The 12,604-nt window shown below is 44.7% G+C and overlaps 1 protein-coding gene across 4 annotated transcripts; it reads right to left on the bottom strand.

The window, feature by feature from the left end:
- Positions 1–543: 543 nt before the first annotated feature.
- Positions 544–4,412, bottom strand: MED18 (mediator complex subunit 18). Of its 4 annotated transcripts, none has more exons than XM_083753045.1 (4): positions 4,290–4,412; positions 2,465–2,575; positions 2,187–2,270; positions 544–1,786 (listed from the first exon to the last, which is right to left on the bottom strand). In XM_083753045.1, the coding sequence occupies exons 3-4, from the start codon at positions 2,257–2,259 to the stop codon at positions 1,233–1,235; spliced, it is 627 nt and encodes a 208-aa protein (XP_083609171.1). In that variant the 5' UTR covers positions 2,260–2,270; positions 2,465–2,575; positions 4,290–4,412; the 3' UTR covers positions 544–1,232. The 4 variants fall into 4 exon arrangements, with proteins under 4 accessions (XP_083609171.1, XP_083609170.1, XP_083609172.1 ...); XM_083753044.1 differs by having other exon boundaries at positions 4,269–4,411; XM_083753046.1 differs by lacking the exon at positions 4,290–4,412 and adding an exon at positions 4,095–4,243.
- Between the last annotated feature and the right edge of the window lie 8,192 nt (positions 4,413–12,604).

Genomic DNA, 12,604 nt, shown 5'->3' on the forward strand with positions numbered 1-12,604 from the left:
ATCCAGGTCTAAAATTTCCCTTTCCCCAGTACTTGAATGAGTTTCTCATTCCCAGTCCTACTTCTAACATTTCCCCCTTACCCCAAATCCATATGAGACAAAAAACAAAAAAACCATGCCTATATAGTACTAAGCAGTACAGTAAGCCCAAAACTTATCCACATTTAACTTGTGTGCATTCAGCTTTGCATGCAAAAAAAATTGTAAGATTTTTCAAAAGGGGGTGAAAAGGAGGTGGGCATCTGCAAAAAAAGATTTTGGCAATCCCACCCACATTGAATCCGATGTGTTTTGACTACACACAATTCTGGCTGTAGGCATTACTCCTGGAATGTAATCCCTGAGTAACTTGCAAGCTTCCTATACTAGGATTCTGGGAGAACTAGTGTGATGTAGCACATAAGGACAAACCTAGGACGTGGGAAACTTGGGTTCAAATACCTGCTGAGAATACTTGGGATCATTCCCTCCCAGTCCAACTTATCTCACAGGGCTGTTGTGGGGATAAAATGCTGGTAGCAGGAAATCCATATGCATTCTGACTTAACTGAAACATGGCCAGGGCAACATTTTATTCATGAATGATGAAGAAAAATCACTTGGCAAAGTGGGATGGCACCAGATAAGTAACACTAGGTACATTATTTGTCTTATGATGTGGGGTGTGAACTGAAGAAAGGGAACAGTACATGTAGGAAGTTGCCCATTCTTTTGTATAAACCAGGCTGAACCCTCCCATTTGTTGCTGGACTACAACTCCCATCAGTACTAGCAAGATATAGTAGCTGGCTCTGCCCCCATCCTGCCAGAGGAAGATTTGATTTTAAATTACAAAAACTAGATGCCCCAACTCCAAAATGCAGTAAGAGAAAGCCAGTTGCAATACTAATTTTATTTGGAATCACCAAGTAATAATAATAATAAAATCCATTATTACTTAGTAAGAGACCAACCCAACCTTCTGAATTTTGTTTTGCTTTCAAAGGTCTGAGCAAGATAACTCTTATCAGTATTGGTTAAAGCAAGAGTGGGGGACCTGTAGCCCTCCTGATGTGGCTGAACAAAAACTTGCATCACCCCCGGCAAGTATGGTCAATGGCCAGGGATGATGGGAATCATAGTTCAGCAACACCTGAAGAGCCAAAGGCTCTCCACACCTGCGTTAAAGCTTTCTGCAATTCCTCAGTCTCTGTAACAGGAAAGAGTCAAGCTTTAGCTGCTGGCCATCTTGCTCACATCAGTCTTTTAGGATCAATTTTCTCTAGGTGAACTAAAGGCTTTAGCTGCTCAGCAAAACTCCTCATGTCATCAGAAACCACGTCTTGTCCTGCTGGTGCTACAATGCTGAGCTCCACAAGATAAGAGAGGGACAAGGGCTCAATGTTATCAGTGTTTCCTGGAATCAGGATGCGGAAGATCTTGTACACCACAATCTTCATAATGCCCTTGCGGAACACGTGCCCCTTGGCAACAAACTCATGGTCCATGCGGAAGCCCATCTCCACCAGGAACTCCGTCAAGTTCTCAGATGTGGCAATATCAACACAGTTGCGTACCAAGGCATGGCGGTTTTTGTCGCCCATTTCTGGCTGCCCAAGGTACCGCAAGTGCCAGGGAGTGCCTGCTTTGTCCATGGAGCGCCGAGAGCGGAGAACAAATGGGCTGGCCTGCTGCCCCTTGAGCAGGAACACCATCTCATGATCCAGAAAGGTCTCAGGTTCCATGTTATCACATAGGCCACGGAGTCGATGAAGGAGGCTCTCCAGGCTTTGATCCAAAACACTCCCTAGAGGGAGAAAGGAGGGATTAAGAGAGCATCACTGAACAGGTAACCATCCTCATTAACAAATGGAAAGCACCCTACTGCCCCAACAGTCCAGTAGCATCATGCCAACATTTTAAAAAAAACCACCTATGGCAACCTGCAAACAGTACAATAGCCTTGCTGAACGGAACATGGATCAGAGAACCACAAAGCTCTTCACAACTTAGGTTTGTGGTTTTATTTGTGGAGAGACCTAAGAGTTGTCCACTCACAATCTCAACAGTTGTACTGTTTCTTTAACTGTCCTGAAGCTATAAAAGGAAAACATCTACATTGCTAAAGAAACATATATTCTTCCAGTAGAATGTCATATGGAATGAATCAGATATTACAGTTAAGCCAAGTCTTGCCCGTGACTTACCTTGAAGTAAATATTCCATCATGTTAATAGTGCCTCCAGTGACAGGCATCATGGTGACGGGAGGGGCCTCCATGGTATTTTCTTCTCTACAAGCAGCAGGATCAATAAAAAAACAAGCTGGTCATGCAGGCTGAACCATGAGATAAATGTAAAAACATAAGAAAAGCCTAGCAGGATCAGGCTAAAGGCCCATGTATTGCAACCACAGCATGCTTATTTCAGCAAAGCAGAACCATAACATATCCCCAGTTCAAGTACAACAGCTGCCCCTTCTTTACCTTTATTACTGTGTGTGTATATAATACGGTCCAAATATCAATTGGGAGACAATGAATCCAGAGCAGGGTTTCTCAGATTCATGAGCTTCATTCAGGGGGTCCACGGAGTGCCTGTAAAAATACAATTAAAAACCATACAGCATCAAAGACAGTGCATTATAGCTGTTACAGAAGGCAGAAAAATCATTACGTGGTCTGTCAAGAGAACTTCAGCAGAGAAGGGGGGGGGGGATTAGGTTCAGAAGAAGCACTCCCTCGGGGTCATGTTCTTACCTCCCCTGTGTGGAAGATGCATGAATCAAGACCTAATTCCTCCTGCCCACCCCTGCACCAGCTTTTCCCCCTAGCAGCAGGACAGGGAAGCAACCAACCTTTTCCCAGCTTAAGGATAAAAACACATGGCCTTGCAGATGTTGCTAGATTTCCATCTCCCATTAGCCCCAACCAGCATGGCCAATGGGAGCTGTCAACAACATCTGGCGAGCCAACAGCTTCCCCATCCCACTCCTAAAATAAGGCAACTTGGTGACAGACAATCTCCAGTGTAAAATCCCATAAGCTCAGACAATTCAGAGGCTCTCCTGGGGTTACTGACATGTATGACCATGCATCTGAAATGAACTTTCCACAAGTTACTCATTGGCCTGACCTAGAACAATCATAAGTCATACAGCTCCATTAGGTCCAGTTACAGATAGGTAGCCGTGTTGGTCTGCCATAGTCAAAACAAAAAAAATTCCTTCCAGTAGCACCTTAAAGACCAACTAAGTTAGTTCTTGGTATGAGCTTTCGTGTACATCTGAAGAAGTGTGCATGCACACGAAAGCTCATACCAAGAACTAACTTAGTTGGTCTTTAAGGTGCTACTGGAAGGATTTTTTTTTGTTTTAGCTCCATTAGGGTCTACAATATACTAACGGCCCACTCCTAATCAGGCATACTTGGTGGTAGCTGTCTTTGATCCAGCGGAATTCCCTTTCATTAAGTAAGCATGCTTAGAATTGCAGCCAGCTTCTCCCACCCCCACTAGAAAGTGCATATGTAAATATTTAATATTAACAGCTTTATCTTACATACACATAGTAGTAAGCCCTGTGGATTTTTGTAGAATATATTGACAAGTAAACATCCATAAGGATTTTAAACACACTCAGCAAGGTAGCCAATGTAAACAGACTTTTCAGCTTTATGTTTTTAAGTCGCTCTCTTAACTGACTGATTTATTTTGTTGTTGTTGTTTATACCCCGCCCATCTGGTTGGGCTTCCCTAGCCACTCTGGGCAGAATACAGCGTATCTAAAAACATAATAAAAACATCATGCATTAAAAACCTCCTGATACGAGACTGCCTTCTAAAAGTTACGTAATTCTTTATCTCCTTGACACCTGAAGGGAGGCCGTTCCACAGAAGGAGCGCCACAATTGAGAAGGCCCTCTGCCTGGAATGTGGAATACGACAAAAAGAAGGCTGTAAATACTTATTTCACACCAGTTTCCCGTAAAAGGATTCCCTTTGTTCCAGAGATACGATCTTCATTGGGATATTGGGGGGGGGGGGGTGAGAGAGGAGACACCTCCAGTATCTCCTAATAAGTCCTACTTATCCCAGCTAAATGCTGTCCGAACTAACCCTCCGTCTGTAGGCCTCAAAGCCCCGGTCTCAATTAGTATCAGCGGCGCAAAAACCTTATCTCCGGCTCGGCTGAACTAGTAACTTCAGGCGGGGGCTGTGCGCACGGCCTAGGAAGAAAACTTCAGGTGTTGTACAGGGGGAAGTCTCCAGCAAGGCGGAGAGGCCTATTACCTGCAACACTCTTCGCCTCACCGTTTGGAAGCACTCTTCCTTCTCTATACAGGCAGTCAAGCAGCGCATGCGCGTTCTCCTCCCCCTCTCGCGCTGTTCATGGGCATCGCCATCTTTTTCCTGACGTCACCGTACGGCACGTTCTCATTCATTCTGTGTTCGCTGAAAGAAAACAACAACAACATCGCGGTTTGCGGTAAGAAAACTCCGCCGCAGGCGGAGTGACGTTGCCGCATTACGTTATATATCTGCGCCGCGGAAAAGCAAAATACAAACCACGCCGGATCCCTGTTGAACTGTAGCTATACAGTGCCCCTCCCGGGGTTAGCGTGCGTCTCAGGCTATGAACGATCTAGGACCAGTCTTTGGAAATCCTTCAGGCAATCCAGTTGGGGGGGGCTTACTTTTGAGTAGACCTGTACAGATTTGGGCCTCTCCTCCTCCTAAAATAATAAGTAGTAGCCCCAATCCAGAACTGTGGTTCAGCATCCGGATAATTTGTCGACATGTTTTGTTCCCCACCACCACGAAATTTTATTTTACTTCGAAACAAAGTTAATAAATTAAAAGCAAAAAGTTACCCCGAGGCTGCAGTCCTGTCTTATGCTCTTACCCGGGAGTAAGGCCCGTTAAACTCAGTAGTTTTTCCTTCTGAGTAGTCTTGCATAGATAGGATTGTGCTGCAAATGAACGAATAAAATCCCTGATTAGACTTCTTCGCTTCATCGTAGGGAGTTACTGTTGAAACAGCCTAAGGAGAAGTTCAGTTTTGGTTTTTAAAGACCGCAGGTGAAAGGCTGAGTTTGGGTGTTGAGAAAGACACAGCTTGCAGTGAACTTAAAAACAGGAATATGGGGGACGAAGATTGGTGAGGCGCAGAGCAGTACTGGTAAGGCAATGGACTCGGGCCAAACCCACAAAAATCTACTCTGCGTCATGACATCCTCTCCAGGCTTGTAAGGCAACTGTATCTATTGCTTAGTTTCTGTCACTGTGCTGATCAAAAACAATTACTATGCCCTGACTATAGTGAATCACCATATTTTCAGCAGATTGCAAAGCATTTTTTTTTTACAAATAGCAGTGACTCAGAACAGGTGTTTATTTTCTTATTACATAATTTGCACCTTTCTCAGAAGTGTCCAGACTGGTTTGCATATAGCTTCCATTTAGGCTCTTTAAAAGACTCGTCCAGTTCAGCACCAGCCATACAGGAACATTGTATATCTCTAAGCAAGTGGCAAAATTCTGTATTTCTGCATTCAGAGGAAGGACTGCAACTCTGGCAGAGCGCATGCTTTGAATGCAGAAGGCTCTAGGTTCAGGCCCCAGCATCTCCACGTAGGACTGGGAACATCTCCTGTCTGAATACCCAGAGAGACCTGCCAGTCGTAGAATACTGAGCTCGATGGAGGAATGGTCTGTCTGATTCAGTATAAGCAGTGCTGTTTTTCTAGAAAAAGAGGTGCTGGAACTCACTATGAATGTCCCCCGTGTTCTCTTAAAATGGCAATAGCACCCACCTGAGGGGTGCCAAAACTGAGTTTTGGTGAGTTCCGGCTGAAAAAAAGCCCTGATTATAAGGCAGCTTCCCACACTCTCATGGTATGAAAGTACCAAACTGCAGTAAACTGCAATTTACAGTTGTTTACTTGCCTCTCTGTTGGGTAGCTTGTACTTCAGGTTTTGCTTAAGTAATCCACTGAGTAGCAACTTCTCCCATCCCTTTGTGATCTTTGATTTTTACAAAGCAAAAGCATGGAGCAACTGATGAGTGAATCACAACCTTTCCTATCTCCAGATTTACCTAACCCTCCCCTCCCCAATAGTGTTAAGACACTTCTAAACATATTTTGGAAATTCTCTTATTTCCTTCGGATTTCTCAACACCCACCTTTGTTTGGCACAATTTTTTAGCCCACATACCCTGCTGTGGCAAAGCCTAAGTACATTGTTTTGGATGGATGACATCTGTATGTCTCATGAGACAATGGAAGATTGATTGATTGATTGATTGATTGATTCATCGATTGATTGATTTTCTATACCACCCTGTAGCTGAAGGTCTCAGGGCAGTTCACATAAATACCAATTCTCTTCTCCTGTCTCTTGTGATAAAGATGTAGATTGTGAGTTCCTCAGGGCAGGGACCTTTTATACTTGGCAAAAGCACCATGCACATTGCTGATGTATTTTTATTATTAATGGTGTTGCTATTATTAATGCTCCAATTTCTAATAAAAGCTATAGACAAGTATCCCAGGAGATTACATTCCTTAATGCTGGTATCAAGCTTCTGTCCTGAATCTCCAAGTAATGGTTTCATTCACAATTTCACAGGAAATCATGGTTCAGTGGTGGTAAACATCCTTCTCCTTCTCCTGTTGTTGTTGTTGTTGTTGTTGTTGTTGTTGTTGTTGTTGTTGTGTTTGTTTGTTTGTTTGTTTGTTTGTTTAATTACCCACCCTTACCCCAAGGTCACAGGATGAGTTACAGCCATCTAAAATAAAACAAACAAGAAAACCAGACTCGGAGCAAACTATAGTATGCCCTGACATGTGAACTGGGCCTCTATGTCCTTACTAATGGAGTCCTGGATTTCATTCTGCATAAAAGGCCAAATAGCTGTTACCATTGCATTGTATCTATTAGGAACATAGGAAGCTGCCTTATTTGAAGTCAGACCATTGGTCCCTCTAGCTCGGTACTGTGTACACTGACTGGCAGTAGCTGTCCAGGATTTCAGTCATTAGATTCCCAGCCCTTCCTGGAGATGCTAGGGATCGAACCTTGGACCTTTAGCATGTGAAGTGGGTGCTGTACCACTGAGCCCTTCTGCATGGACTCCATGGACTTCCACTTTACAGCCCAGCATGTTAAATTTCTGAACACCTTAAATCACCTGCCTTTTTGCCTTCCTTTTATTACTCTAAAGAGCAGGTGTCTGTAGAGCAACCATCTGAGTATATCTGTTGTTATCACCCCCATGTCTGTCTCCTACTGAGTGCAGTTGCAAGAACAAAGTGATTTATAGCTACCTTCGAGGGCACAGAAAGGGCAGCTTGCTGCCACACAAGCTGCAATCAATTCTGTTACGTTCAGTTGGAAAAAACTAGTTGGGAGAAGATGCTTCTGAGAGTTGTAGGAACTGAGTCATATAACACAAGTCTACCTTCCTCCCTGCCAAGGCCTGGCCTGCTGTGCCTGTCACCATTTTGCCATTTGCTGATGAGATCCTAAATGCACATGCAAGTCAGAATTCATCTCCCTTTGCTTTCATAGGCAATTGCATAACAGTGATACAAATACCACCATTGCATAGCCGTGGCAAAAGGTACACTGTGGTTTGCAGTGCAGAGATGTGAAAGGGAAGGGCTGTAAGCTCAATGGGAGAGCACAGGCTTGTCAGGTTTAATCCCTGGCATCCTGGTCAGGATGAAAGCTCAGACTAGGGGTAGCCGAAGTGCTGTCTCCTGATGCTACTGGACTACAATACCCATCATCCCTCATCATTGGCCATGCTGGAGTGGATAATGGGAGCCGTAGTCCAACAGCATCTGGAGGGCACCACAGGGCTTCTGCTGGTCTACATCGCCATAAGTGTTGATAAGACTGAGCTAGGTGAGCCAGTGGTTTCACTCAGTATAAGGCAGTTTCTTATGTAAAGGCAGGTGACGAATGGAGATGTGTTGTTATAGGAACTAGCATGTACTCAGGGCATCATGAGAGCATGTGGCATATTTTATTGAAGGGTGCCTGTGCCAGCCTGACAAATTGGTAAGGAAGGCTTCCTCAGCTCATCCTACATACTAGCAATAAATTGAGCTCATTTTCTGAGGCTCCACCACCTGCACTACCCATTCAAAGCAGTATCATATCTCTTTAAACTGTTGCTATTGTTGCAATTTATTACCTGCCCTTCACCTAAGGTCCCAGGGTGGGTTAAAATAATTAAAACACAATATTGTGCAATATTAAAAGCAGCAATATAAAATTGCAAAAATAAGGTGGGTCCTAAAAATATACCTCTCAAGTGTCATCTCAAGGGAGTTTTTGAGGGTGGTGGAACCACCAAGTGGGCTCCCCCCACCGATCTTAGCACCTGAGAGGGTCTGTAGGGAAGGAAGTGGTCTTTCCCGTATTTGGGGCCTGAGTTGTTTAGGGCTTTAAACACTGTACTAACATGAGCACCTTGAATTGAGCCTGGAAACAAACTAGAAATTATGGCTCCCCCCCCCAAAGAAACCTGGGAACTGTAGTTTATTAACAGTGCAGAGAGTTGTTAGAAGACCTTTGTCCCCCTTACAGATGACAGTGTGTTCATTTGATGTATGTACGCGGGTGGCGCTGTGGGTAAAAGCCTCAGCGCCTAGGGCTTGCCGATCGAAAGGTCGGTGGTTCGAATCCCCGCGGCAGGGTGCGCTCCCGCTGCTCGGTCCCAGCGCCTGCCAACCTAGCAGTTCGAAAGCACCCCCGGGTGCAAGTAGATAAATAGGGACCGCTTACCAGCGGGAAGGTAAACGGCGTTCCGTGTGCTGCGCTGGCTCGCCAGATGCAGCTTTGTCACACTGGCCACGTGACCCGGAAGTGTCTCCGGACAGCGCTGGCCCCTGGCCTCTTAAGTGAGATGGGCGCACAACCCCAGAGTCTGTCAAGACTGGCCCGTACGGGCAGGGGTACCTTTACCTTTACCTTTACTGCAAAATCAATAAAAAAAATTGAGGAGAAAAGTATATCTGGTACTATCTGACAAAGAAAGAAAGCTTGTGAAACGGTATATAGTCTCACATGCTGTTTCTTTCTCTGACAGCATCTGTTTCAAAATCATTTTCGAATGTTTTTCAAACTGTCTCTTCTGCTTGATGACCTCAGTATAAGACATATGTCACCCACAAGCCATCTGTCACTGGCTTGTGCTCTGTGGTTAAGATAGAAACTGGCTGTTTTGTTTTACAGCTGGCGATCTTTGCCCGTCTAGGAAGAAAGCGCATGCTGTAACTTATGGACGGGACCTAGTTGCAGGTGGACTTAGAACAGCTCACCTCATATATTTGCATGGCCCTAAAAGGAAATACTTTTTTGATGACTGTCAAGAAAAGACTGCAAGTTTCCTTGGGTGGCAGGGAAGGTGTCCATGATTTCCACCCCTCACTATCTATCAAAGAAGAATATTGTCAGCCTAGTGAAGCTGCAAAATAAATCAACCAAAACGATCGAGGGGCTGGAGCCAGTCCCACACAAGGAAAAGTTACACATATTGGAAGTTCTTTTGGTAACTAAGCAGGGTAGGGGAAACACACATAGCAACAAAAGAGGCCTTGGAATGAAGGTCAATGGAGACTGTGGCATCTTTAGGATATGTGGTTTTATTTACATACATGCAACCTGAGCACAGGGTGGGAGGACTCACAAGCCAATAGAGTTTGCCACCCCATTCAGTTTCCAGGGAAACTCTGACCCATAGCTTTGGTTCCAGCTCAGAGTAGTACCAGCTGCTGTGTCTCCAGGCTCCAGCATCAGCCAAAACTCGCACACCACAAATAATGATGAATGGCCAAGAGTTCAGAGACGCAGGAGGCAACTTGATAGAGCTGGCCTTTTAAGCATGGCTGATGGAATGAGCTCTTTTTCCCACCTCTGCAGGCCCATACACTGTTTATTTATCTATCTATCTCACACTTCTGTTATTATTTTCTGTGAATACTGAGACCCCAAGCTACGATTATCTTGTAAGATGTTTCAAACTGTTCTGAATACAGTCATACCTTGGGTTACAGATGCTTCAGGTTGTGTTTTTTCAGGTTACGCACCCGTTGAAACCCGGAAGTACCAAAACGGGTTAATTCCGGGTTCTGGGGCTCACACATGCGCAAAAGCGTTAAATCATGCTTTGCGTTTTCGCCCAATCGCAACCCGTGCGTCCATAGATGCACTGCTGCAGGTTGCGAACATGCATCCCGCATGGATCACATTTGCAACCTGAGCATCCACTGTGTAGTGTTTACCTTTAAAGGGTGGGGATAAGATAAGAAGGTAAGATAAAAAATGTAGGTGTAGCCCTCTCTGCCCTGAATGCCATCAGCTGTAGCTATTGTAGGACTGATTCCCGCCTCCAGTTAACACAAGGAACCCACTTAAGCCATTGGAATGGCCTTTGTCAGGCAAATGATGGAATCACCATGCTCCAGACTTTGTCCTTGGTGAGAGCTGTCTGCCTGTCTCTGATCCAGATGGGACATAATCTCCATCTGCACCTTGGAGCCTGCAATCAGGAGTGCACATTATTATTGGCATTGCAGAGTCCAGAATGCCACACTGTCTGCAGAAACATTCCTGAGGCCGAGAAATTGGTGAATGATGGGACTTTGGCTGGGCCTACCCAACAGAATGCCTGTGTTCACTGCACTTTTTTAATGGATTTATTCAAATATCCCTTCCTACTCCTTTTACCTTTTTGTTTTCCTTTTTGTATCCTGTTTGTGGCTCATACAGACTATGGGATTTGCATTGGCTTTTTAAAAAACTATGTACTGCATTTAGTGGTACATTCAGCTTAACAACCAAACACAGGCTAGTGGGCATAATAATATTTATATTTCAGTTACAGCAGTTCTTTTTGAATGCATATGCTTATAAATTAGCATGCGCCCATTTTATGCAAACCTTGGTCGTTTTGGGAGCAGAATAGCATTGCAAAATTCAGAGAAGTGCACATTTTGAAGAACAGCTTTGTTTTGGTTTGCATTTCTGAAATGTGGTTCACCTTTAAATGTGATCTGAATCAAATATCTCCCCCATTCTTACCTTGGACTAGTCAACTATAAGTTCTTATTGTGAAATCAGTACTGCCCATGTAGGCAAGATTCTGTTTTCCACCCCCTCCAGCATCTACATAATATTACCAGCATCAAAATGCCTGCCTGTGTTTCTCCCCATCCATTCAGGCAGGATTTACCCTTGGTGCAGAAAATCCAATAAGTTACTTTACAGAAATACAAAACTGGAATACCGTAATTTTACCGTGTGAAATCCCCATCTGGAAGCCCCTGATCTCTCACCACCATCTACTTCACAGGGTTGTTGTGAGATTAAACTTGGCAAAAGGAGAAGTGGCATGTGACATCACCCTGCACTCCTTGCAAGAAGAATAAAAATGTTAAACATACAAAAAAATAAAGCATTGGGGTGTTTATCTGATATGTCAGGCTGTTATCCTTGCCTACTCATTCCCCTTCTGTTTATGGAGAGATATAAGCCTTATGCAGTAATCGCAACCCAAGGTTCCCAACGTATTAAGTGGGGGAAATCCACAGATGCAAACGGCAATCCGCACACAACTTGATTGTTGAAATCCTGCTTTGCAAAGAGGCCTGATTGCTCAATGTGTGATCAAGCCATCAACTAAGCCTGCTTGTCTCGTGCTCTTGGAGACTAATGATGATGGGAGTCACGTGCTGCTCAGAGCGATCATGTGGTCCCCCGGCCATTGGAGACATCCTGCACGTATTGGCTCTGTCAGCAGGAACCGTTTTAAGACGTGCAAACAGTAGCTGTCAACAAGAGGCAAGGCTGCCCTTGTTTAACTAATCACCGGAAGCGGAGGAGATTTGCAACTGTTACCTCTTGCGTTTATGACAGCGGAGAGGAGAGGCCGCCATTTGGCCAAGACCACCCAAAGAAGACTAAGAGCCAAGCCTCCATCCCAGCTGCCACAAACTCTCTCCCCACCCATGGCTGGCATCAGAGGTTGGCACCGTGAATATATTATTGGAACCCTGACCCATTAAGACCAGGAGGGGGAACTTTTTTCAACTGCCCTGGAAAAACTGGGACGTCTTTTCCCCCACAAGAGCACGGTTTGGGGCACCTTTCCCTTGCATGATTTCAGGCCAAGATCTCTCCCTGGGAAAAGCGTTTTTTGGGTCCACAGTCTTACACAGTTCACGTGACTCACACAGGATTTCGGACCCAGATTTCTGGGCCACGTCATTTTGGAGGGTATGAGGCCGTATTCCCTTCGGGGGGGGGGCGGGTCGCATGGCATTGATGGGCATGACCAGAGGCAAAAGAGGGTGAAACAACAAATGTTGATTTTACCTTCAAGCTATAGGCTAGTTTCTATACATGCTCACACACCACTGTTATTTATTTATTTATTTACAATATCTCTATACATCCAATAAAAAATGTTGTCTGAGGAGGTTGCAGTGAATAATAATAGTAAAATAATAACAACCATAAAGTGGGATCCTGCAACCTGGGGCTATCCAGGTGTTGTTGGACTACAACTCCCGTCAACCATAGTCAGCATGGCTAACAGTCAAGGATGATGGGAG

This window comes from Podarcis gaigeae (genome assembly GCF_964106915.1).
Source record: "Podarcis gaigeae genome assembly, chromosome: 8".
Taxonomy (NCBI): domain Eukaryota; kingdom Metazoa; phylum Chordata; class Lepidosauria; order Squamata; family Lacertidae; genus Podarcis; species Podarcis gaigeae.

Coding starts and splice junctions, on each gene's coding strand:
- MED18 (XM_083753045.1), bottom strand. CDS start 2,259: ATGGAGGCCCCTCCCGTCACCATGATGCCTGTCACTGGAGGCACTATT. Junction 1,787..2,186: donor GATGGAATATTTACTTCAAG/GTAAGTCACGGG, acceptor TTCTCCCTCTAG/GGAGTGTTTTGGATCAAAGC.